The sequence below is a fragment of the Fusarium vanettenii genome (assembly GCF_000151355.1).
Source record: "Fusarium vanettenii 77-13-4 chromosome 3 genomic scaffold NECHAsca_2_chr3_3_0, whole genome shotgun sequence".
NCBI classification, from domain to species: domain Eukaryota; kingdom Fungi; phylum Ascomycota; class Sordariomycetes; order Hypocreales; family Nectriaceae; genus Fusarium; species Fusarium vanettenii.
This window is the reverse complement of record NW_003315880.1, coordinates 2,889,497-2,914,798: the sequence shown is the minus strand read 5'-3', so window position 1 is coordinate 2,914,798 and position 25,302 is coordinate 2,889,497. Positions and strand designations below refer to the sequence as shown.

Sequence of the window (25,302 nt, the reverse complement as noted above, 5' to 3'; positions counted from 1 at the left end):
ACTCACAGTGTGGATCACCAGGTATTGAAAAGGGGCGCTATATAACAATGGCTCATAGAACCAACAGCGTTCAGGATCAGCGCTAGTTCACTCTGGACTTCTCTCGCAGACACCTCGAATACGCACGACTACCCTTATAGCTTTCTTATAACGATAAACTTCGCAGACGATAGACTAGGACCTTTTAATATGCGTCCGAGACTACTATATCTATTATCGATAGGAAGCCTAAGGCTAGAGCACTTAGTATAACCTAAGAAAGAAATAAATACTACTCGGAAAGATAAAAAAGCTATCTATAGAGATTCTTTTACCAACAACGAGAAAAGCATCAGCAAGTAAAACAATCTCGACAAGCGGTTCTCCACGGCGAAAGCTTGATTTCGGCTTGGATATGACGATTCATGCGCAACTCGAGCCAATCATCGTGGTCCAAGCCCCGGAGAGGTTGTCGACAGAGTAAATACTGCAACCTTGGCCTTCACTGACGGGCTGAATCACCCAATGTGAATCAGCCCCATCGCTTAGCCTTCTGCTGAGCCTGCGCTAGAGAGAGAGAGAGAGTCTACATCATGAGACTACAAGTCGTATTCACAGGAGATGGTTCAATCGACAATGTCTTGGTTGTTCCAACAACAAAGCAACCTACTTTCAATACCTCCCATTGGCACAGGAGCTTTCCACAAACAGCCTTTGCCCTTGTAAGACGCCTTCTTTTTGTTGTTTTTACCACGCTGCTTCGTTTGCTCATCGTTAACCAAGCTCATGCTTTGATTCTACACCATGATAAACATTCATTGATCGCAATCACCGACACTTTTTCCACCATCACTTGGAGCAAATTCGGCTTGCGCGCCTCCCGCCCAGCACCCGACTTGTGTTTACCGTTCCACAGGGAGGCACTGTGTTGCGTTTGCCTCCAGCCGCTCTCTTTTCGCGAGCTGTGTATGATTCACTGTCCTTTCAATTTGCACCTCGCGTGACTGTTTCTGCAGTACAACAAGGGCTCTTTCTCTTTCCCTGAACTTCGCACACTACACTTCCACTGAACAACATCCTCATTCCTCACTTTCCCCTGGCGTACGATCCAGCCACAAAGACCTGCACCCTCGGATAATCACAAAGGCCAACATGTCGTCCCGTCAGGACGGGCTTCCTCTCTCAACTGAGGTATCCCACGCAGTCTCAACCCATCGTCATCGTCGCTCGTCTGGGGATGCAGCAGTGCGTGCCGTCTCGACCCGATCGGCGCCAGCCGGGACCGCCGACAACACTCACCACCACACATTGACTACCAAGCATGCGGACCATACCAGCGAGACCAAGCGACAGATCAACAAGCTGCCCTCGGTTAGCGCCGAGGACAGGGAGCGCAGAGCAGCAGAGTTCCGAATGAGACTAAAGGCTGCCGTAGAGGAGCGTAAGAAAATGACCCCGGAGGAACGCGACGCTACCAGCTGGGGTGAGTTCAATATCTTTCTCTCTTCAGTCATGACGCACTAACCAAGATCAAGGTGGCGTCCCTCTTAGCCAGACGAGTCCCGAAGACGCATTCGCCATGCTGTATGAGACCATTGGCTCGATTTGAGAGCCTTGACAGATTGAGAAAATGGTGGCCTATATCTCACCGCTTGAGCTTGTGGAGGATATGAAAGGTTCTTTCTTTGTCGCTGTCGCTTTCAGTCGCTCGATGCTTGTTGTCCTCGCCGAAGAGCGCACATGCTTCATTCACCGCACAATGTATCGGTAGTTAGCTTAGCAACTCTATGGTGATTTGGACCAAATACAAGAGTGAACAATCAACTTCTAATCGATGTTAGTCCACCGGCAATTGGTCTGACGGGCTGGAAGCTTCACTGCCAACATGCATGCACTTTCATCTTGTTCATCTCTGTCTTGTTCGGTCCTTGTTTCATTTGCTGTTGTTGCACTTGACGCGCAAATGTAGAAATTACTTGGCCTGACACATCGGTTCTTGGACAACTGGTCATCCTAAAGCATCGCAACTATCATTATAACCGTCACAAGACTTGTCACAGATTCTTCATTAAACCTGTCATAACATAGTAATCGTGGCCAACGCCTACAAACATTCTCCACTATGTTGAGCCTGATTGTCGCACAGTTTGGCATCTCGCTCGCTATCGCGTCGGTTCCCTGTTTGACGTCGATTGTACCTTGAGATTATGTTTTCGACCTCATGTTTCCTCAAATGGAGCTTGTTTGGAGATGCCATCTCAAGGTGTCGTTTGTAACCATTCTATTAAGCGTGAAAATCACTGCGTTCAAGCGAGAACTCCGACGACCATTCTCCTACATATACCAAATGGAAGACACCTTCTCGGACTAGAACCTTTACATATGCGCTCAAGTCTGGCAAGGTCTGGCTCATCTCTCATATCGTTGTTTCACTTCAGGTCGATATGGATGCATTGCAAACTGCGAAAAAGGAATGGGGGAAAGGCCACGAAGAGGGTCCATATACATCCATGAGAATGGTGAAGTATCTCATTGACCAATCAGGCTTATCGCTCCAGGGCTTCGTCAGCCACCCCCATCAGACGCTGAAAGAATGGACGTTTCCCCAGACGTTGAAGCATGTTCAGGCACAACGCAGAAAAAACTCCCCTGAACTGGAACTCACCTGGAACTCGAAAACGGGGCGTTGTACGGCCCTAGCTCACAAGGTCTCCGGCAGACTTGAGGAAAAAGGCCCTGATACATTTTGCTTTGAACATTTTAATATGACATCGGGTAGAGCGGGACATCGACTTTCTCGATGCCGAAAGACCGGTGTCGTGATCGACTCCAGTTCTACGGTTGGAGCTGCCATGGTCCCCGAGCTAACAGACTGGATTCTCGTTGGCAATGTGAAGTGTAAATTCGATGGATCTCAGTCCTGGACTGAGATTACACGGTCAGGGGCAAGTAACCTTGCACTTGAGGACGAGGGAGTATTTGTAGTACCATTTGCCTTTCTAATGCCTGGAACAGAAACAGATACAGAAGAAGAGTCCACCAATCACCCATGAAGAAGCGCAGGCCCACTGCCTAAGTGAGGTTGCTCAACAGGTACCGCTCCTCACGTATTTCCGGTAGGTTCACCTCTTACGAGAACCCAAGAGACCAGTGACTAACATACCTATCCAGGTCATTCCAGAATGGACAACCAAAGCTTCATGGGATGATGAAATTCCAACTTGACACCAAAGGAAATTGGCGACAGCTAGATCTTATACCAGACCCTGAAGTCAAAGATGGCCAAAAGCATACCGGTTGCATCGTCTGGAACCAAGGTGGTACAGAGGCCACAAAAGGAGTACCATCTCGCAGGTAGACTAGTCTCTTGGAGGAGGAGAGAAAAGCAAGCTTCCTTGCTCAAAGGAGTTAGAAAAACGTTCGAAGAATTCGGTGCCTATTCCCCAGAAGCCCAGGAGCAGATTACGAGCTTGAAAGAAACCGATTGCTCTTGGAACTCGTAAACTAACTGTGGTATTAGGACTTTAGATTCTTCTTTCATCCACTCCGCCTCAATCCAGCGACGCCAATGTGGTATAGTATTTTAAATCTTTCTTCTTATACCTATGCACATACCTACGATTATCCCTTTGAATTCTCCTTCAACCACCCCCTGACTACACCTCCAAGCGTAGTTCCGCCTACGAACCTCGGAGACCAGAATCCCCAGTGTTGAATCAGAGTCCGACATGATCGTCGTCGAAGGAATCCCAAGGCTAGAGCTGCCACTGAGGCTTCAGAGCCAAGCCAAAACTCGTACCGAAGCAGGAAGAAGCACCATTGAGAGACACCTCCACGTCGTCGCGAACGGAAAATCTGTATAGATCAGGCACTATGGAAAGATGAACGATACCGATCGAGTTCAACACATGCTGCAACTTTGAAGTTGAGGAGGTCATATGGCGTTCCAGGCTAGGATTCGGTACTCTGCCATATCCAGCTCCTTGTTTTCTCCGACAATGCTGGTTGTCCATTACAGGATCCATTGGTCAACGAAACGCCGAGTATCTGTCCTTTATCGTGCTGAGAGACGACGCGGATTATCATATGCGGGCATGGACATACTGCAGACTAGGAGGCGATCGCGGACTGTCAGACTGTCCGGTGACTGAAATCAGAGGCAAGTTGGCAAGGTGGCAATGCTAGAGGATCCCATCAAAAGCAAACAGATCTGCTGTCAAAGGAATGGAATTTCGTGTCCTCGTTGTAACAAACGTTAAAACCAATGCTGCTAGACTGGCAACCTGCTGATTTCTTGGTTGTACACGCCCATTTTACCGTTGTGCTCAACACTCCAACTATACAGCGATCATACCACAAGGCCAATTTTCTGCTTTCATTTAAAAATATAGAAAATATGAATGTGTAGAGTACTTGGTGCGCCAACATTTGATCCTGAATCAGGGTGGGTGAAAGTCTATGTGGCAAGCAGGTAGGAAAAGGGGCTAGCCGCACATTCGCACAAAGGGGAGCAAACAGAATGGGGATGACCTGGTCTGGAACAATTCGGTCACGCCGAAGCCTGATTTCAACAAACAGGTTGGGTACAATCCTGCATTGGGTTATTTCACCTGAAATATCTGTTCGATGGTAAACAGGCACGCATACCTCGCTTTGCAGTACCCCCGATATGACTTCATTGTTTCCCCGAGAAGAGCTTGCCTTGATTTAATACCTAAAAAGCGTGACAGTAAAACTACCTGTGATTGTACCCATGCAGGGTAGGGGTTGCCTTGCAGCCGCAATCCAAGATCATCTTGGTGAAAGCCACCAACACATATCCGCAAGGCACCAGCCTCCCGCATCTGGTCTTTCAACGATGTGCCTCTCCCAAACTTAACCCGGCGGGACCTCGGAAGCTAGTCTACGTCAAACCCATCGCAGGCAACAAAGTTGAACGGGAATTGCACGTGATGTGCGTCTCGGCTGCATGCCGGTGTCGCGGGGGCTTGTCAATGTTAGTCCATGGCTCTTTCATACCAATCATGCTTGGAAGGCTCGACTCGAAACTCTGCTTCAGCTGAGTTCTCAGCCAAGATGTTTTTCACCTCTTACCGATGTTTTGCACCTCTCGCCAAAGGCTTACCAACAGCCTCTCTCAAACCTTCACATGTGCAAACCTCCTGGCCCAACAGATTGCGAGAATTTTTCAAAGCCACCCGCGGACGAACGAGACTCAGCCTTTCCTAAATTCCGCCATGGTTCAACCTATGCAAGCTCTGTCAGTTGAGGTGGCGGCTCTTGCAACGGCTACTATGTGGGAATCGTGCGTCCCGTTCAACTTAATCCGAACCTACCACCACGATTCACACGACCCAGTCCTGGTATACACCCTGTCACGACAAGAACCTTTTACAAGATAAGGACAAATTACGTAAAGTACCAAAGAAGGTACCGTCGTCAGGATGGCTGAGGGAGGGGCAAGAGGTGAAGAACACTTTGGTTGAGAACTCAACTTGACCAGAGTCTCGAGTCAAGGCCTCGAAACATTCCGTTTGCCAACTTCCCAGAACCAGACTTTCCCATCGATCCATCCCGGTATGCATTTTGATGCCCCCAGAAACTTACCGTACTGACCTTTGAAGCGGTGTCTAGAACAACGCCGCACCACCCAGGTACCCCTCGACGACACCTCGTTCCGACAATGTCTTCGCCGATATATGGGGTCCGTATGCATCAGATTATCCCATGTCGCTCATTACGCTTCTCTTGGGTCTCATCGCAGAGTGAGCCAAAAACCTTCAGCTCCGTCCAGTAAGCATGTGAGGCCGCTCTCCAGGTTCGGCGGTATTGTTCGTGAAAAAAATGGTACTGAAGTTTGTGTGTTTCCATGGGAGTGGCGGACAGCAAAAGGAAGTCACCAGTTGGCATGATCCTTTGTAAGGTTCCAGTCATTGCGACGCTGTGCGTCGGTCCGTATGGTAGTATATTTGGTGACGGCCCAACATGCGCTGACAAGAAGGTACCCAGGGTGTTAGTCTACGCGGTGAAGGCGATGATCAACTCTGTTTCCATGGCACACAAGGGGATTCGTGGGTATCGTGCTATGAGAAGAAGATGGGTCCGTCAAAGGGAAAGAAACTCGGCGCAAGGTAGATGGTAGCACAGGAGGACACTGGGTGACGGACACCGGCGATCTTAGAGTAGGTGAGGTTGTCGACGAACAATCCCAGTCCTGACTTACACCCTACCACGACAAGAACCTCTTGCCTCGCGGGCGCTAGCGAGAGAACTAGGGCCATCAGTGACCTGAGTGTAAGTGCCCTGCTGCTCCTGCTGGGGAACGGCAGCATTGAGACCAGCGGCAGCAGTGTCCTTGACATCCTCCTTGGGGTTTCCGCTGTAGAAACCCTTGGCCTGCTTCTTGAATTTGTCCAAAGAAAGTACCATCTCACCGGGCTGAACTCCAGGCTGAGCTCAGCCTGCTCGCCAGGCGCACGACCGCCACCGATCCTACACCCGAGGGGGTGGAACGCATTCCCGTCGCCCTGAAGGGTATGGCGCTGGAGAACCTCGATGGGCGACCGCTGAGGGCCGCCTTAATTGGATCCTATACGATGGAGGTGTTTGCCAGAAACTCGCAGGGTTCTAAGGTACTGGCAGGGGACATGAGGGTCCTCGAGGTCTTCCCTAGAGCCTGCCGACTGTTATTCCCACGAGAGGACCAAAATGATCGAAAGGAGGGGGAGTCTCCATCCAAGGACTGACTGCCTGTCTACCTCGGCCGTGAAACTCCAGGAAACGGCCCCTTCGGTATACGTGGGCATCAGTGCAGTTACGATCCAACCAGTGTATATGCTTCGACTGGAACCCATCGACGAGGTGGACCTAAACCTGGGGGATAACTTCGACAAATCTTGCCGCAGTCTCGACACTTTACACGATCTTTGAGCTCAGCTAACCCATCGAGGGCCAGGCTGCAACTATAATAAAGAACAGATTCTCAACACATCATAACATTATGACCACGACGCTTTACACATGTGTCAAGATGACTTGGAACAAGACTTGACCGATCTTCGGTTTCCCTCAACCCATCCCATCGCACATCCGGGAACACCCACAACTCCCACGAACAATACCGCCGAACCTGGCGAGTGACCTCACTTGAGCTGGAGGGGTTTGGCTCACTCATCCCTGAGCCCGTTTCTTTCTTCAAAGACCTTTGGTCAATGCAGTACATCATCGGCAAGAAGCGAAGAGCACTTTTGTTGAGAACTCAACCGGACCAGAGTTTCGAGTCTCGCGCAGCCGTGGTTGACATACAGTCTGCAGTCGTGGACTCGTTTGCCAACCTCCCGGGACTTGACTTTCCCGTTGATCCAGAATCACGGTATGTACCTAGACGCCCCCAGAATCTTATGTTACAGGCGCTGACACTTTGAAGCGGTGTCTAGAATAACACCGTACGTACCACCCAGGCGCCTCCCATAGCGTCATTTTGAGAATCGTCGAGTTGGACCGAGAGAAGACTCCCAGCGCAGGATAATGCGCTGGCGTGTGTCAAAGTCTAGAACGTATGGCTCCACTGGAGCACGATCCTGGCGTGATGGGACATCCTCCATGATGCGGCGAGCGGAACTGCGGAGGTTGGGATCGTTGAAGAGTTCGGTTGAGCGCAGAAGTATTTCTTGAGCACTCAACGGCGCCGACGCGATGCCCATGGGCGCATTTCCTGGGTTGTGAGCCATGATCGGCTGGCTCGACGTACTGAAAGCGCCTGGAGCCACCAGCTACCAATGTCCGAGTTGGTTTGGCAGTCATATGCGGAAGAGCTACTAAGGCAGAACAGGCCCTCCTCTTCGCTTCGAATTGTTTGGATGGACCGTCGACGACACCCCGTTCCGATAATGTCTTTGCCGACACATGGGGCCCATACGCCTCAGATTGCCCAATGTCGCTCATTCTGTTTCTCTTGGGTCTCATCGCAGCGGTTTTATTCCTTGTCTTGGGAGTCTTCGTCGATACCTCACCACACGGACCGGCGTACGGCGTCGCCATGAACCTTACAAAGGATCATGTCAACTGGTGACCCCCTACTTGTGTGAGGAGTCCTGGTTTTTCTCCTTTTCCTAAAGCTTAGGTTAGTCTAGCATGATGACTCTAAGGATAAATGGTAATGCTTACCTATGTACAGACTACAGTTTAACAAAGACTTGTACGTTGGCCGTCTAAACGAGGTGAAGATATCCTGGACAACGAGTCAAAAGTTTCATGAAGCTTTGGTTTAGTGTAGATTTCCACAGACAAGAGATTCTCGAAACATCTACTTGGGCAGAGACGGGAAGGCTGATCTAGCTTTCGGCCTTTCAAGAAACTATGTCAAGAGGTTGGGGAGAGTTGTTGGGAATGCCCGTTGAAGCTGTCTCCCCATGGGGGCAGATATGGATACTATAAGTAGGCCTCTGATTCTTGTGATCATTTACCTTCTCAGATTCATCCTCTCCTCTCGGTTCCTCATCATATCCAACTCTTCTCAGACTCATCTCGCATCTTGCAGTGCATAATTCTCATCTCACAACGCATTCACAATATCCGTGCCAGCCTCAGCACAGCAAACATCTCTGGTAAGGCTTCTTTTGGCAAGCCTAGTTGCAAATACTGATATCGTGTCTAGTACAGACCCAGTGTACGGAACTTGATCAGAGTCTATCAGCTACGTGATACCGACATCATGATGCCTACGAACTCAAACCTCACAAACAACACTCCTCAGTCAGAGGAAACTCCCCAGCTCTCACAACAACAAGTCGCCAGCTCCATCCAAGCGGACGTTCAACAGGATCCGCAACAGCCACTACAAAACCCCCCTGGCCTGAACAACGGACAAGGTCAACGCCTCATAAACCTACCTCTCATACCACCATCTATCCTACACCCACCTCTCGTACCGCCACCTCCTCACCCCCAGTCGTTGATCCCTGAGGTGCTCATATCCAGGGATACCATCGAATACGTTGGCTTCACATCCAAGATGGCAGACCATATGTGGGATGCCTGGGGAAAATGGCCTAGCGGAAAGCTCCGGCGCGAGACAGACCCTGACGACGGAAGGCCATGTATTACATTTTTGCAATTCATGATCAGACACATCGTCTATTACAAGGACGCTGCCTTCTGGGAATTAGACGAATGGGAAAAGTGCATGGATATATATGGCCTGTCCGAAAGCACGCAGAAGGAGATCATGAAGTGCACCACACGTCCTCACTTTCCCTTTTTCAACTGCTCACACTGGGCAAAAATGGTCGTCCTGTCGAACTACGAGGTGCTTCAGAGATTGCAGCGGACTTGTTCACTGCAAATGATGCGGCCTGACCCTGCGCGGCATCGCGCTCTTCCTCTCAGGTTTAGGAAAAAGGGGTCGGGCTCGGAGACCACGGGCTCACTGGCGCAAAGCTAAAAGCCAGGAACTCGTCTTGGGAATGTCTTCTGGCTCAGTTATCCCATAAAGGGCCGGGCTTCAACTATATACAGCAACACAATACTAATACATCCTACCACCATATCCCGATGCTAACGCGCTGGCATTTTTGAGTCTTTCTGCTGCCTGCAGTAGAAGGCTTATACCCAACTGTATGTGACCGCTGGAGTGAGTAAGCCTGTAGGAGGAGTACGGCGAGGAACAGGTGGAATACAACATCTCGGCGAATTACCAAATTTTCGCTGATTGACAACACAACAACTTTAAACAATAATATTTGTCTTGGGACAAAGATTTATGGCTATCAATCTACAAGTATACCCATTCAAAACCGTCCTGGGAGTCGGGAACCAACCTAGCCGCGAGGCCAACAAGAGCGCAACCACTTGGACAGCAATGGACTTGAGCAAGCACAACAACTAGGTTCTGTGTGTATCCAGGGCATAAGTATCGCAATAAACTCATCAATTCTACCTAGTTCTCGGACTTGTGTACGGCTCTCCATACATGATGGTCCTCCTTCTTGCTGTTCGTCTGAGGATGCTGCCCAGCCAGTGTCCTACTCAGTGTCACAACACGAGCCTCACTGTACCGCTTACCTACCTCTTGGGATTGTGTCACTGTCTTGCTGCTTGAGAACAAACAACGTTTGCTGGCAGCTTCCACAGCATCACCCACCGTGAAACCCAACTCCTGGGGATCGTGATCCGGCCGGTGTCGACGGAGCTGACTGGATGGCCTCGGTCCTCAAAGATCTGATTTGCTGCGATCGGTATGCAATCGGCCAGAATAAGAATAGAAACGGTTCGAGACCGATGGATCGGGGGCCTCAACTTGGCTTCCTTGGGTGTACCGCCGCAAGTTGGGCATCACAACTTTGAGGCTCCGCATGTGGTAGACTGCTCTCGACCTTTCAAGTTTCGTTTGCATGTCCAGTCGGGTAAATGGTATCGCGTGTTCGAGTCGGGGGCGGGATGTGACATTGGGATGGCTGGTATACCGTCCACGCCATCGTCAGCTTCTGCACCGGGCTTCAATGGTTGCACTCGCATTGTCGATCGTGCGATATGTCGCCTTCCGACAGGACGTGTTCGGAGGCCAATGACATGAGAACATCCCTCTTGTGCTGCAGCGAGAGGGGTGAGTTTGCGGAAGACGAGGGAAGGGGGAGAGGGCTGAGTGTCTCGTCAACTCTGTAACTACTCCGTTACTACTAGAGTTGTGGGCAAATGGGATGTAGAGTTTGGTATCCAATACGTTCCGTCTTCATTCTACTTTCCCGATAAATATCGGACACTATACAGACCCTGGCTGTTCTATTGTTGCTGATTGCATTGGTCACCTGTCTATACCTCCAAGGTTCAGTGTTTGGGTCGCACAAACTGCAAGTGGGTGTATACTGGACTGTTCTTGCATTCAAACGATGCAGTTTCCCTCACAATCCTGCACCATCTTTTTGAACGCCGGTTGAGTCTTGCTTGTAAGGCTGGTAGGTACCCGACCTACGTGGCCAGTGCCTGTTTGTGATCTCGAGATGGATCCAATTCACGCAGATCGGGCCACTGTTAACGGGTGTAGACCCTCCACGATGCAGTGTTCTCTCAAGGCAACGGCTGAGTGAAGCTAATCACAGATCACCAAGCCTGCCGTTGGAACAGCCATCTTGTCTCTTGTCTCATCTGCAGTGCTACTACATGCTCTTGGCAACATGATCTACGTGCTTGTCAAGACTACAAACGAACGACACCTTGTCTCTGAACTTGGAACGCACGATGATCATTGTCGTCACCTCACGTCAATGCCCTCCTGAACGGGGCTATGTCACCAATCGTTCGTGATACTGAGACAACGGCAGGAAACCGGGCTGAGAAGACCAAGTCGATACAACCCTTGGTATGGATTGCTCCCTCTTGTCCCATCACCCCGCAGTCTCAGCCATCCACAGTGAAAGCTGCAGATGCAGCTCTTCATTCATGTCCGGTTCGGCATTGCCTATTGCATAGATGCAGTAGCAAACATTCAAGGCATGAAGGGTCTTGATACCCTGGCTCCCCGGATGGCAATCCGCGGAGCATGAGGTAGAGTCTGCAAACGAGGCTCCGACCTCCATCTCAGACATAATCTGTCAGACTATCAACGCAAGCCACTTGAAGCAAAGGCATAAGCGCACATTCTCGAGAGCTCCTGTTGGATCACTTTGGATTGAGGACAGCTGAACCTGACCCCCTCCGTAGTCCTGATTGGTCTCTCAAGGTATTTCCAAGAAGAGGCGGCACTCAACTGTGCGAGATGTCACCCATTTCAGCCATCTTTTGTTCGCCCATGGCATCCTCTTGCCCACGCCATTCCGCTGGGCTCACTGCTGCGCCAACAGTCTCAGGCCCTGCTCCCGGATGTGCTGTCATGCAAGCATAACCATTCCAACACGGGATCCTACATGACCAGCTTGTGTTCAGCAATGAGCAGACTCGCGAGGTATCCCACCGACACAGATACTCATCAACTGCGTCTTGACCAACCAGTCAACGTGCATTTCAGCACGGGACGCTGTACGACGTTGCTTTGTCGTACGCACGCACGCGGCCGACAGCCCTGTTTCCCTGGAAGTGGTACTCGTACTGTAGACGTTGAGAGGCTGATGGTGGGTGACACAACGCAGAGCGATCCCTCCCTTGGTCCCTCCCTGTTCGTCAGCCAAACCTCTTCCCAGCCGACGTCTCATGGGCTGCAGTGAACCGAAATTGGAAAGAACGCGCAGCAGTAGCAGGCAAACATTCGAACCCATGCCTGCTTGCCTGCATGTATCGTCGATAAGGGCTTATTCCTGCTGCTGCAGCCCGGCGTGAAAAGGTATGACGCAAGGAGGGAGACAACATCGTCAGCCCGCACCTCGGGGACCAGCATATGATCCGACCATTGAGCTCTGTCCCACTTGACAAGGACATTGTGCGAGGCGACAAACGGATAGACGTGCCCACAGTCAAAGTTGAGCTGTTTCAAGACAACTGACCCTTGACTGCCACAGCACGCAGCACAAGTGAGGCGGGAGACAGAGGGAGAGCAAGATTGTCAAGGTGGAGAGATTCGCCCGTGCATGGGCATGGGTGGTAAAACTGGGCGAGACATGCCTTGCATGTACTGTAGGTATGGGATGCGTGATGGGTCAGACGTCGTCTACAGACTTGCTTTGCTGTGCTGTATGTACATTTGCACACGTTTTGTCGATAGGATCCGGTCCCCAGGTTTGTCCAGGTTCGGTATCTTCGGTAAGCTAAGAAAGGGTCAAGCTGCAGAAAAGGCAGATGGGATCGACGGGCAGCTGGCGCGCAAGGATGATTGCTCGAGATCAGGTTGGTTCTCTCAGAGATTGGGGACCAGCTAGTTACAGAGGCAGTTAGTTAGCCTGGAGTCCCCGATGCCGGCTTGGATGGGCTTAGTTGGGCTTGGCCGGGGGGCAAATTGCGAGGACAAGAAAAAAAAAAGCTTTATCTGATGGCCCTTGATGATATTCGACGACGTTTCGGAACATGAGTGGTTGTTCTAAATGGATTGTTGCAGACGGTGTTACCCAAGACATACGACTTTTCTCGTCTAAACGGGCCTCCTAACAAGACGAAACTCGCAACACCAGACGGGTAGACACTGTCACGACGATTACGCGGGACGAGGAACAACAGTCAAACGTGAAAGGACCTGCATGCTCTTTGTGGTGCGTGGGGCATGGAAATGATGGACAAGGGAGTCTGGCTGGCTCGCTACACGGCGCATGATGGTGATACAAATGACAAATGTGCGGTCAAGCGGGGGGGACTTGGGAAGATCCCGGGTCTCCACGCATGTTGGAGCTAAACATTGCCTAGAAGTTTCTGGCGCTTATCCCGCGGTACTTGTCCTTCCATCGGGGGGGGGGGGGGGGGGGAGAGATTCTCTGCTGCGGCCGCGTGCGACCGGCCTCCACTTCTGCCAACGTGGTGTACCTGTGTGCTGGATACTGGGACGTCCTTGATCTGAGAATGTTTGATGTCGACAGGCTGGTATTGCGGTTATCGAGTGAGATGCCATGATGACCAGGGAATGGGAAAATAATTGCTCAAAAATTATAGCCAGGGACTTGAAAGCCATTCCTGTGTTGACACATTTTTATTGTATTTTTTACTTGTGTATTTGCTTCTTTGAGGTGCATCTCCTGCTCCAGGCAAAAGTGAAGTTTCCAGGTCCATTCCTCACACACTTTTCTCACAGGGCGTTCTCTTGCCCAAACTGCCGAAAACTCTTCTACTTCGGGACTCACAAAGCTCCGAACCCTAACGTTATCGGGGTCACTTGATTCAGCTCATCTACAGAACCAGGGTTCATTCATCTTAGCTGCTTCGTAGTCTCTGTCGTGCTCTGGTGTTGAACGGGCAGCCCGCAAATGTAGATACGTACCCGGACTCTTCGGTCGACCTGTGACGATGGAAAGGATCCACGCCGCCCGCTGTGGGGAGTGATGGACCCCCCTGAACATGCCAAAACACGCTGCCGGCAAAGCTGCCCCGCCGCCCAGCCCTGGAGACTGAGAAGGCCCTGGAGTCGGAGCTGGCTGGGCCCGGGGGTAGAGGCCGGCTACCTACCTTACCACGCAAGGCAAGGTACCGGGGTACCTGTTTCCCTTCCGTGCCTCAGTGACACAGGCACAAGCAGGGCAGGGCAGGGGAGTAGAGGGGCGACCTGACCTGGCCTGGGCCGCGCTTTCCATCGTTAAATCGAAACCCGCGACGACCGAGAAGGTGCGTGCGAGCATGCAACTTCCTCACTCAGGAAATGCGACAGAACAAGGCTCCAGCTGCTTCTGCTTGTCCTTGTCCTTGCGCCTGTGCACGCCCCCCTAATACCTGTACCTTCCGAGGTACGTAGGACGTGGACGGGAACCTACCTTACCTACGACCTCGAGCTCAGCCTCACTCACGATCCGTCTTGTCTCATCCATTCCATGTGTGTTTCCGTCTGCTTGTGTCACTGTCAGTGTCGGATCTGTCTGTGTCTGTGTCACTCTATGCCCATTGCGTGACGCATGTGCTGGCTGCACCTCGCTCGCCCGAGCCTCTCTTCAATCCTACAACACTGGCCGCCTTCCCATCGTCTTTAACTGTCAGCCACCGAGCCAGCTTCACTCGGTCTCAGCTCGTGCGACCGCCTCGTCTACCAGGCCCTCTCACCCCAGCTTTTCCCCGAGGTTCTCGAATGGACCGGCTACCAAAATCGCCTGCGCCCGATGGACCGACGGACCGGACGCCTTGTCGAGGTCCAGACGCCGTCAGGTGGACTGACAAAGAACTCAAGAAGTACGGTGAGCATTGCGCGTAGGTCCATACTGCCGACTCCCATCTGCCTGCGGCTGACAATAACCTCAGCAACCTCAGCCTTCAAGCCCAAGAAAAGGTCACTCGTTGGATGAGGGACCGGATCGGGTATGGGCACTTCCTCGATTAATCTATTCCCTCTCTAATGGTTTCATAGTATCCTTTACTACGACTTGCTGCCGAACACCCCCAGTGTCATCTATCCAAATGACAAGCCCATCGGCTACATGCATCTCTACCCCCACACCAGGCCCGAGGAGGCCCTGCCCAGTCCAACCACTCCTAGCAGAGCCTCCCCATACCGATCTGGACTTAGACGGCGTCTGTCACCTGAGGAGCGGTATTCCAACAACCTCGAACGTGAGAAGAGTTTCCACGGCTTACTGACCAGGACTGGAGGACGACCCTGGTATCCCATTGAGCGCATCGAAGAGGTCTCGACGAGACCGACAGAGCACGCCGAGGTTCTCAAGTACTGGCAAGGGGAGTCGCAAGAGCCGAGACCGGATGATTGGGTAGTGTACGAGCGGCAATGGAAAAGATGGGATCAGTTTTGTCGTCACCAGGTGGTCATGAGGAGTGACCCGGAACTCTTCAGCAAGCATTTTTCCAGGTGTCGCAAACGCTTGGCCAAGCACTCGTTCGCTGGGTCTCTTGATCTTGAAAAGAATGCATCAGACCAAACCGAGTTGTCTCAGTGGATCGAGTACCTGTGCTTTGAGTATTTCGAGTACGAAAAGTTCCTCCAGCACAAGAAGTCACATCAACAGTACAAGGAGGCTTGGAAGATTCTCGTCAGCACCAAGGCATTGAAGCCCGGCGAGACTCGGGACGACCTCGAAGCCAACGGTTTTGTGGTGGCTTTTGAGAGGGAGAGGACATCGTTGAGGCAAGCGGTGGAGCTTGCGAGATCCAATATCTTGCTGGCAGATCGAGACATGCTGGACCCAAGTGTGAAGGGGCCTACTGCACAACGGAAACTGTTTGAAGCCCAGGCGGAACTGGACTCGGCGATCAAGGAATTCGACGACTTTATGCATCGGAAAATTGCGATTGGGGAGTACAAGATGGCGACGGCAACCTACCGAGAGGCCAGGAGCGGAGCAAAGCGCCACGAGATACTACTGAGATGGATACGTGATCAAATACCTTTGATCGAGCAGAAACTGGGATTGCCAGCTTCGACTGAGGATGGGTTACACCTTGAAGGGGGGGACGACTGGAGTGAGGGCGACGATGTAGATCACCCATCTCTGCTGTCGCAACAACTGAGTGCACCCCGAAGAGACGGGAAAAAGCGGACACGTCTTGAAGACGATCAGGGAGAGAGTTCGGAGGAGGATGGTGGCAGCCCTCTCAAGCGGTCGAAACAGGACGCTGAGGAATGAGGAGGACTCGAGCGAGGACATTTCGTGGGGTGGGAGATGGTGTGGTTACACAACGTGTTTCACCACTTTGTCAGTCGTTACCCGGAGGCTTCATTACCGGTGATTCAAGGGGTAAGCTTGATGGTCTGGATTTCTCACATGTCGAATTTCCTACAATAATGCAAGTGACGATTGTTTCTCAAGGGCTGGATCAATGGGTAGTCTGGATAAAATGGAGGAGTCTGCAAGTTAACCAACGAAAATATGATACCTTAGTGCTAGCTTTGAAATGAAATTGTGTGCAATGTCAGGTTTGTCATCATGACTCTTTTGTTTCTAGAGATGAGCCACTCTGTACGACTTGTCAATCCCGTCTGTTGAGCTGTTTACCTTTTCTGGTTTGGCAGATCTTCAACGCTCTTCAACCCTAACCCACGAGCCACGGGGGGGGGATGCTCGCGCCACAGTTTGAAATTGGGGGGATAGCCACATTCATGACCCTTGTGTGCCCACTTGGCAGCCGCTGAAATGCACAAACCATGGCAAGCTTTCCCCGCAACCCCTGTTCAGACTCGGTGCAAGGCGAGAGGAGAGGTTCCTCCTTTGACGCCATCACCATCATCTTTTTTTCTAAATTTCCCCCCTTCCACCGCAACTTTCTTGAATTTTTTTGCTCTACCAACACGTTTACTCAGAAAATCTGGACATTACGAATTGTCTACCGAGAAAACATCTTGCTTCAGATGGCCTGACCGAGCGAGTGATGGCCAACCCCTCCCCCCTCCGTCGGGGCTCCTCGACAGGCCATCTCCCACTACAACCTCTCTCGACAACCTCCTCGACCCCGACCCCGAGCACAGCAGCAGCTTCTACCAACAGCTCTGAACCTCCTGTGCATCCCTCTCTCCTCCAGCCTCGCGTCGCCGTCGTCCTCAATGTGCCCCCGCCCTGGCATCCGTGGCTCTTTACACTCCGTCTCGTCTCCATCCTACCCGCGCTCTGGTGGGGTCTTCCCTCGGCGCTTCAGCTTTTGATACGGATACTTCCTGGGCCGGAGCTTGTTGTTGTTGTTCCGTCGGCCACGGCTGGGACAAAGGAGTTGAGCGTCGAGGCGGATGCGAGGTATGCCCTGACCGAGACTGGGCTCGCTACAATATGGGTGCGTGAAGAAAACCTAGCTCTATTGGAGTATAGAGCTGCGAGGTGAAACTACAAGAAGGAATTGTGCTGATATCGTGGGGTTTTCAGTGTTTTGCTTCAGGATATTTATCTTTTTTCTTTACCGACTGTCTGATGTCGCGATGGTACGTTGTCCACCAAAACACCCCTGCTCTTGATACTGACAAGTTATTATACAGGCTCATCAACTATACTCCCCAGGCGACAATGGTCCGCCTCCTAACTATTAATGCCTGCAACGCCTACATCACGGCTGGCGTTCTCTCCCTCGCGGGGGGTTTCCAAGACCCCCGTCTTCTCCTACCAGGCTGGATCGGCATAGCGACTGTACGTTTGTTCACCCCCTCACCTCGGCTTCACACCGCAACATTCATGTGCACTCTTTGCTTCACCCACTAACACATGAGCCACACAGACCTTAACCGTAATGTATCACATCACGCATCAGAAAATCAACATCCGCAAGGAGACGTCTACTTCCATCAACGTCTTTTCCATCGCCAGCTTCCTCAGCATGGTGACTTTGCTCGCGCACATGCACCTCTACACGCCCCAGTATCCTCAGATACCCCTCATCGCCTCTGGACGCCGCGCCTGGGACGAGGCGTCACGCGTCGTCGCGCAGGTTAGGGGCAGCATCGAGCAGCATGACGGCCTCTAGTGCATCTCGTCATCTGCGCGGAACTGTGTGCCGGCATGCCGGTGTGCATCCTCCTCACATTGACCCAGTCACATTGACCCAGGTTCTCTGAACATTTCTCTGGTGAATGGTCATCCCTACCTGGCCGTTGTCTGTTTTGGATTACTTGTATACGTTCTTGTATTCTCGTTTCGGAGTTTTATATCCCGCCCATGCTGGGGCTATGCTTGTTGTCTTGTTTCAACTTGTCTTTCAGCGAGTCCTTGTTCTTCAGACTCTTGTTGTATTGTATTGTGTGTATAGGCAGTTAGTCTTGGAGTCGGTGCCTTGGAGTTTATCTTGAAACTGGATATGAAGGGCCTGGCGTCAAGTCTATTTATCACGTTCACAGTTGATCACTCGAGACATCATTCGGAATTGACCTTGTATTTATTGCCTGAGACTACTGCGGGCTTGCCCAGGTAGGATATACTTGACTAACGAGCGACCGACAAGCCTTGTCTGTTCGTCTAAAGACACAACACGACAGGTTCTTTGCCCGTAGCCTCGTCCTCTCTGCACGTGAGCCTGGGCAGATGCTGTAGGTAAACCACCACCCACCCGCTCCAGAACGTGTGCAGCAGAAAAAATACTCTTCCAAAAAGCCACCAGGAGTCAAAGTCAAACTCGCCCTGAGTGGATGCCCGTCGTCCTAGAGTAATCGGATCCGAGCCTCGGGGTGTCTCCAATGCAAGGGGACACGTCCGGATAAGGCACAAGCCGGAGGCCATGCATCCCTGTCCCTCTACGTCAAGACGCCCGGGTACGGCGACTGACAGGACGACGGGGCATGCGGAGCTTTAGAAGCCGTGGACCTTGATGGTCTTGGCATCTAGCTCAAGGCCTTCCTTCTTGTCGATGAGGAATTCCTGAACATCTTTGCGCTGATCCCCCTGGAGCTGGATCACCTCTCCCATCTCGGAGTCGTTGACGATGGTGCCATTGCAGGCTGTAGATGTTAGTAACTGGCTGACAATATGACAGGAAAAAACATACCAAACTTCTTCTTGATGACCTTGAGAATCTTCTTCTGGTCAAACTTCTTGGGGAGACCCTGGACAGTGGTCAGAGTCTTGCGTCCATTACGCTCTGCGGTGGAGGTTAGCATTGGACGAGATATGACGTTGCCGATGCAGCGATGCGACGATCCAAGCGACCACCAGACAATCTCACGTGAGGATGTAAGGTGATGCGACTCGATGCGCCGCGCCGGTGGCTGAGGTGGCTTGGAAGAGGAAAGGACTTACGCTGAATGCGTATATGGATGTAATTCTGCGTCTGCTTGGTTTCTCCGGTGTCCTCGTCGGCTTCGGCGAAGGGGTCTATTGGCGAGGGCAGTTAGTAAAACTGTTTCCATGGAACATCTGGCTTGACATGTGGGTTTGGCGGGGTCGGAAGCATGTGGCTTGGCATCAACAGATGCAGGTACACGCGGGTCGGTTTTTGAGGCTGGGTTGCCTCTGAACGATCCGAGGGTTTGCGACTGATGGATGAAGGAGATGTGATGGAGAAAAACGTACCGTAGGTCTTGAGATTTTCGATGGACATAAACTCGGAGGTACTGGGGTGACCTTGGGAAATGGGTTTTGTAAAAAGGGTTGAGGGTGTTTTCAGCGACCGCCGGCAAAGATAGCGCCTCGCTGTTGTAGGTTGATCGAAGTGGTACGAGGTTGTAGAGGAAGCTGTGATGAGCTTGCGATAGAGGAGAGTCTTGCGACGAAGTTTGCGAGAACACAAGAAGAGAGTCTGGGGGGGTTGCGGGTATTTGTGTTGGTGACGTTGTAGGGGGTGAAGAAAGAGAGTTTCGAGAAGCAGAGGCGGAGGGGCAAAAAGATGAGTAAGTGAGGATTGGTTGGGCGCTGGCGGGCGGCGGGCGGGAGGGAGCACGGGCGACGGATGCCTTACTGGGGTAGTTGTGGCCTGATTTGTAAGGCGCCGAGCCTTGTCTGGATGAATTCGGTCACCATCCACAGCCATCCATGGAAGGTTTCCACCAGGGACCAGCCCGAACAAAGAAGGCCCAGCCGCAGTCCAGGCTGTCAGTGGTCGGATCCGGTCTCATGGGGAGTCACTCTTTACGCCTGGTTGTCCCTACTATCGCGCACACCGCTCTGGCCGGGCAATTCCAGTCGAGCCCAGTCCAGATGCTATTTTGGCCACATCTCCCATCAGTTTGCGCCCGGCGAAGCCCGTTTTACAGAATGCGGCTATTTGACTCTACAGAATTCCATCACTTTGTCGCTTCCAGACTGTCAACTTCGTATACTGGGGGACAATGACAGCACCATACCCCTGAGAAGTTGAAATGCACAGCCCCTTACGCACCAGCCATCGCAACCCACTCTGCAAATCATATCCGGCCGGTTGTTGATTCTGATAATTGACCGCCTCGGGGGATTGTTCCCGGCCGGTTGCGGGAGGGCCAGCGGTGTTCCATCTCCACGAACCGAACCCGCGGCAAGTCAACTCAACTCCACTGAGGATGGTTGCGCTGCGAGTCACCCAGCCCTCGCTGGTGACGCACAGGGCTGCATCCAGGTCCAAGAGGGAGCTCGGTGAGGGAGCCCTAGAGTGTCTGACTGTTGCCACGGATAACCATTCTGCCAATCCAAATGGGCAAAAGGCAACATCGGGTTGAAAAGCAGTCATTTCAAGGCAGATTTGGCCTTGCAGAGCCTGATGTAGAGTCGCCACCTGATTCATCCATGCAGTCCTCAGCGACTTTTACGCAAACCACAGCCATCGTAGTGACTGTTCTTCGGTGTCACATCTATTGCCCGCTGATAGTGTCTGTATTTCGTCATTCTCGACGGATACCCTGTCCATATCCTGTCATCCTATGTAGCCTTTCCTTGCCAGGTCCGGCTCCCTGGGACAACCCGAGGCACATCCCACTTTGGTTCCCCGGAGCCGAAGGATCAAGTGAGAACTGGGGGAGGCTTGTTCAAAGACGGAGGATTTGTCGCCTCATGGTTTTTTAGTGCATGGGGAGAGCTCCAAGTTTAACTGACTTTGTTGGGCAGGCAGAGAAAGGTTAGCAACGTTCGGGGTGACATGCTCGAATCGTAAACTGTCGGTACCTGGGGTACGCAAAAACGAGGCACGAGAAACCAATGTCTTGATGGACAAGCCGCACAATAGAAAATAATACACAAAATTCATAGAAAATCTCTATATACTCTATTCATTTTCAGTGGATTTTACACTCATCAAAGAGGCATTACTTTGAGAGTACAAGGTGCTTGCCATTCTACTCCGCAGTCTCCCGTTCATTCTCGACCCGTACTGGGTACCAACTGAATTTTCCCCCAAGACTCAAAAGTCTCACCACTTTTACAGTATCCATCCCCCTTGCAAAAATTCAACCATCCCTCCGGTCTTGCCGGCACCAACCTCCGATTCTCGTCAAAAAATGGAGGTTCAAAGGAAATTGCCCTTTGACCCGGAAGTGTTCCCCCCGGGATCGCCGCCCGCCCTCCGCGCCGATGGTGGTGACGGTTGGGTGCCCGTGTGCCGCCACGCTTGTACCTTTGAGACGAGATACTTTGACGATATCATGTTGAACTTGGTTAGGAATCCAAACCTCAACTCCAAATGGTTGTTTCGGGCCGATGTTCTCTATGATGATGGGGATGACGAGCAGCCTCATAATAAAGACTCTGTCAAAGACTGCCCTTCTATCCCAGACTTTCAGGGCTTGATCTGTCAAAGAACTATTGTTCGCAGACTCATTCCGAGGAATACACTTCGAGATGCGCCCCTGGATCAAACGTGCTCTTTTTACACTTCTCCTCTCACCCCAGAGAGCGAGGACTCTCCAGAGGGTGAAGGCCTGACAAGATCTCTCACCATCTATCTACCACATGCTACCTCTGCTGCAGAAATGCCCTACTATCACCCCAAAGTCAGGGGGGTAGGCCAGCTCCACGAGTGGGATCCGGCTACAAACACGGGCACAATCTCTATTCATTTCCTACCCTTCGAAGAGGACCCTGCCATCGAAGAGGCCGACCGGGAGGCTAATCGAGTGAAGCTGGGGAGGATTGCCCATCACCTCCTTCAAACCATCCACAAGCACGGCCACGCCAATGCAGTCGGCTACGTCAAGAGGGTAAACCACGACGTCGTCGTACCTCGAGAGCGATTCCAGGACAGGTACTCCGAGCTCAAGAACAAGTACGCCAGGCGGCTTACTCGGTCTTGGCTCGAGACAACAGATCCGTCCAAACATGTGTTTGAGGATCTGGGCATCGCGGCTTTCCTCATTGAGCTGTGGAGAGACATGTACAAGGACTCCGAGTTTCCAGGCTTTGTCGACATTGGATGTGGAAACGGATTGCTGGTGCACATTCTACGAGAAGAGGGTTACACGGGCTGGGGATTCGACGCTCGAGAGCGCAAGTCTTGGGCTCAATACAACGGCGAATCGTCCATGTCACCCTCGGGTAAATCCCTGCAGAGATTGCTTCTTCTCCCCAGCGTCGTCACGAGGGAGGTTGCAAACGGACAGCAGCATGAGGTTGGCCCGGATGACATCCACGATGGCATCTTTCCCAAGGGCGCATTCATCATCTCAAATCACGCCGATGAGTTGACGCCCTGGACACCCATCCTCGCCGCCATCTCGGCTTGCCCCTTCATCATGATCCCGTGCTGCAGCCACAACCTCACGGGCGACAGGTGGCGAGCCCCTCCGCCCCGCGACAAGACCAAGGGCAAGTCCATGTTTGCGTCGCTAGTCGACTGGGTGACTCTGATCGCCGAGGACTGCGGGTGGAAGGTGGAAACGGAGATGCTGAGGATCCCCAGCACGAGAAACACGGGGCTGCTGGGACGAACGAGAACCAAGGATCTCGACGAGGTGGACATTGCTGGGGTGCTGCACAAGTACGGAGGAGTTGGGGGTTACTACAACAATGTTGTCAAGCTGGTCAAGTCGATGCCAAGAGGTCACTGATCTGGGAGATTGCGAAAGGAGACGGGGATCGTGGCGTCCTGACGCTGCAACGCCAAAGGAGAAAGATGCAAGCTGAAAAAAGGGTTGTGGGTATCTGTTTCGTTTGGCAGCGTGGGATTCACCGGGCTCTCGCATATCACATCTTGGGGGCGATGCAGATGTAGATTGATGGACAACGTTGACAGTGTGAGAAACTAGTTGACAACTGCAAGCCTCAAAAAAGATACCACAGTCGATCGCATTGAAACACAAACTACGTTGAGAGAAAAAAAACCACTCAATCCGTTTATGTCTGTCGCACGGCAGATGCAAAGAGTCATGCCCCCCTTTACGCCTCTTTTCTCCCCCATGCCATGTTCCCTCTTGCCAGGGTGTGCGAGATCCAATGTGACGATATCTCTGTTTGCTTCATGCATTGGCCCCCCCCTCTGCAGCATCCTCTGGATCGGGCTCTGGGGCTAGACCCAGGCAAAGATAAGCTGTGGCTTTTTTTCTTGAAGAGAATTCGATACGCTACTGCAGCCAGTTGACAAGTCCAACGCAAACCAGCGAGCGGGTTGACGATGACCTGATGTATCACTTTTTTCTTTTCTGTCCCGCTCCAGCTTGGCGTTCGACAACCCACGGACCGTCGTAGCCTGCATGAATAACTGTATGTATGTTTGCAAACGCCAGCCTTGCTAATGTATGTATGTGCGTGTGGTGTCACAGGAACGGCAACCCTCTGGATATGACTTTGTCAACTTGTAACTGGCGACTACACAGTTTCCCCCCCCTTCTTTCTTGTCCGTTTGAGGCCTCAGCCAAGCCATGGTTTTCGACGGAAGCTTGCAGCTCAGCCCGTGTTGATCAATTCAGCACCAATGCAGCATCAAGGAGAGCAAACATGGGAAGAACGAATGGCGGCAAGATAGGAGGAACCTCCGGTGTATCGTGTCCTGCGAGCTTCCGTTTGCTGCCTATGGGGGTTGTCTCCGGATCCTGCTTCCGCGACGAGAGAGCCGGGGTCTTCACCGGGCAAATAATGGACTAATGCATTGTACCGGAATGATTACCGGTTATTTGCTTGCTTTCTCAGGTAGGAGTCAGTCGAGTTTGAAGGGGTATCGGCGTTTGGCAGTAGCTTATGCATCGTCAATGTGAAGATGGAACGAAGCAAGCAAACGATACTGTCTCTGCTCAGGCTGTAAGAGTGTCAATGTTCTTGTTGCACGGCTTTCACCTGTCCGATGAATCATAAAAAGGGCTTCCAAGTCCGTTCATCTTCACATCATCCACCACAGCATCAGTTTCACAGCATCTCATCACTTCAACACACATCTCGACCAACACTCGACCAGCACTCTGCTCCACAACCCCTTACCCAACACACATCTCACCAAAACTTTGTCCCACAATACCTTACCGACACCATGGCCATGGATCCCCGGTTCGCCGTCTTCGAGTACGACCTGTACACTCGAGTCTTGCAGAGAGAGGCGATCGGCGAGCTCATGTGTCTCACCCCCTGGGAGAAGAAGGTCAGACTTTTTTCTTACGGACTACCTCCATCTTGTGAGGCCGTGGTCAAAGCTGTCTTGCGCGGGATGGTAAGTCTTCTCAACTTTTGCATTTGCCAACAAGTCTAACATGAACGCATAGTACAACCCCCTTTTGTCCTGGTCCTCAAGCAACAACGCCGTCATCAAGGACATCACCCAACCCTTCTTCCACCCGGAGGCCTTTCGTCTCGAGGCAGGCTGCACTATTTGGCCTAGCCCAGATACCATCGGGCTCCTGATGCCTCTGGGCGCCTACAAGGCGCCCATCGAGCTCCTCCCCCGGGGAACAGACTATGTCATTACCGCCTACTGGCATGCCGACACTGTCCTCTTTCTGAACGAGATGGGCATGCGGTTCACTGGCAATGGAAGCGTTCGCTTCATCTACATCATGCTTTATAAGCTTGCGGTCCCACAGATCAGGGGGTGGGAGGTGTATGTCCCTTGATTTGGATACGTGGAGTTTTTGATGCTTGGGCTTTGGCAATAGGGGCACTACGGTTTGGTCGCTTGGTTTTTGGTTGTGAGTTTGAAAGGGATGTACAGTGTCTGTCGTTACCTCCATGGGATGCACTACGGTTTGGTTGCTTGGTCCTTGGTTCTTGGTTCTTGGTTATGTGTTTGAAAGTGATATTCAGTCTGTCGTTACCTACTTTGGATGCACTACGGTTTGGTTGCTTGGTCTTGGTTATGAGTTTGAAAGGGATACATAGTCTGTCGTTACCTACTTTGAATACACTTGTTTGACGTTTGAGCTCGTATGTCTTTACCATGAGATTGAAGTGTCCCGACTGA

The 25,302-nt window shown here is 51.9% G+C and overlaps 9 protein-coding genes across 9 annotated transcripts; 8 read left to right on the top strand and 1 right to left on the bottom strand.

Moving 5' to 3' along the window:
• Window positions 1-1,131: 1,131 nt before the first annotated feature.
• NECHADRAFT_78129 (uncharacterized protein) lies at window positions 1,132-1,588 on the top strand (the record flags this gene model as incomplete). Its single annotated transcript, XM_003053242.1, has 2 exons — window positions 1,132-1,462; window positions 1,515-1,588. The coding sequence occupies 2 exons, from the start codon at window positions 1,132-1,134 to the stop codon at window positions 1,586-1,588; spliced, it is 405 nt and encodes a 134-aa protein (XP_003053288.1).
• An 835-nt stretch (window positions 1,589-2,423) lies between these two features.
• Window positions 2,424-3,337, top strand: NECHADRAFT_78128 (uncharacterized protein; the record flags this gene model as incomplete). Its single annotated transcript, XM_003053241.1, has 3 exons — window positions 2,424-2,954; window positions 2,995-3,095; window positions 3,151-3,337. 3 exons carry the CDS (start codon window positions 2,424-2,426, stop codon window positions 3,335-3,337), a joined length of 819 nt encoding a protein of 272 aa, XP_003053287.1.
• A 2,486-nt stretch (window positions 3,338-5,823) lies between these two features.
• On the top strand, window positions 5,824-6,725 carry NECHADRAFT_78127 (uncharacterized protein; the record flags this gene model as incomplete). The annotated part of the gene is made up of 3 exons (XM_003053240.1): window positions 5,824-5,897; window positions 6,192-6,273; window positions 6,399-6,725. 3 exons carry the CDS (start codon window positions 5,824-5,826, stop codon window positions 6,723-6,725), a joined length of 483 nt encoding a protein of 160 aa, XP_003053286.1.
• A 1,665-nt stretch (window positions 6,726-8,390) lies between these two features.
• On the top strand, window positions 8,391-9,421 carry NECHADRAFT_78126 (uncharacterized protein; the record flags this gene model as incomplete). Its single annotated transcript, XM_003053239.1, has 3 exons — window positions 8,391-8,415; window positions 8,563-8,585; window positions 8,636-9,421. The coding sequence occupies 3 exons, from the start codon at window positions 8,391-8,393 to the stop codon at window positions 9,419-9,421; spliced, it is 834 nt and encodes a 277-aa protein (XP_003053285.1).
• A 4,824-nt stretch (window positions 9,422-14,245) lies between these two features.
• Window positions 14,246-16,172, top strand: NECHADRAFT_78125 (uncharacterized protein; the record flags this gene model as incomplete). The annotated part of the gene is made up of 3 exons (XM_003053238.1): window positions 14,246-14,330; window positions 14,448-14,784; window positions 14,942-16,172. The coding sequence occupies 3 exons, from the start codon at window positions 14,246-14,248 to the stop codon at window positions 16,170-16,172; spliced, it is 1,653 nt and encodes a 550-aa protein (XP_003053284.1).
• A 742-nt stretch (window positions 16,173-16,914) lies between these two features.
• Window positions 16,915-17,991, top strand: NECHADRAFT_92123 (uncharacterized protein; the record flags this gene model as incomplete). Its single annotated transcript, XM_003053237.1, has 3 exons — window positions 16,915-17,273; window positions 17,510-17,657; window positions 17,746-17,991. The coding sequence occupies 3 exons, from the start codon at window positions 16,915-16,917 to the stop codon at window positions 17,989-17,991; spliced, it is 753 nt and encodes a 250-aa protein (XP_003053283.1).
• An 818-nt stretch (window positions 17,992-18,809) lies between these two features.
• Window positions 18,810-19,557, bottom strand: NECHADRAFT_36720 (uncharacterized protein; the record flags this gene model as incomplete). Its single annotated transcript, XM_003052738.1, has 4 exons — window positions 18,810-18,958; window positions 19,006-19,098; window positions 19,257-19,331; window positions 19,530-19,557. The coding sequence occupies 4 exons, from the start codon at window positions 19,555-19,557 to the stop codon at window positions 18,810-18,812; spliced, it is 345 nt and encodes a 114-aa protein (XP_003052784.1).
• Window positions 19,558-21,421: 1,864 nt separating this feature from the next.
• On the top strand, window positions 21,422-22,966 carry NECHADRAFT_35510 (uncharacterized protein; the record flags this gene model as incomplete). The annotated part of the gene is made up of 1 exon (XM_003053236.1): window positions 21,422-22,966. The coding sequence occupies one exon, from the start codon at window positions 21,422-21,424 to the stop codon at window positions 22,964-22,966; it is 1,545 nt and encodes a 514-aa protein (XP_003053282.1).
• Window positions 22,967-24,378: 1,412 nt separating this feature from the next.
• Window positions 24,379-24,955, top strand: NECHADRAFT_35433 (uncharacterized protein; the record flags this gene model as incomplete). Its single annotated transcript, XM_003053235.1, has 2 exons — window positions 24,379-24,540; window positions 24,608-24,955. 2 exons carry the CDS (start codon window positions 24,379-24,381, stop codon window positions 24,953-24,955), a joined length of 510 nt encoding a protein of 169 aa, XP_003053281.1.
• Between the last annotated feature and the right edge of the window lie 347 nt (window positions 24,956-25,302).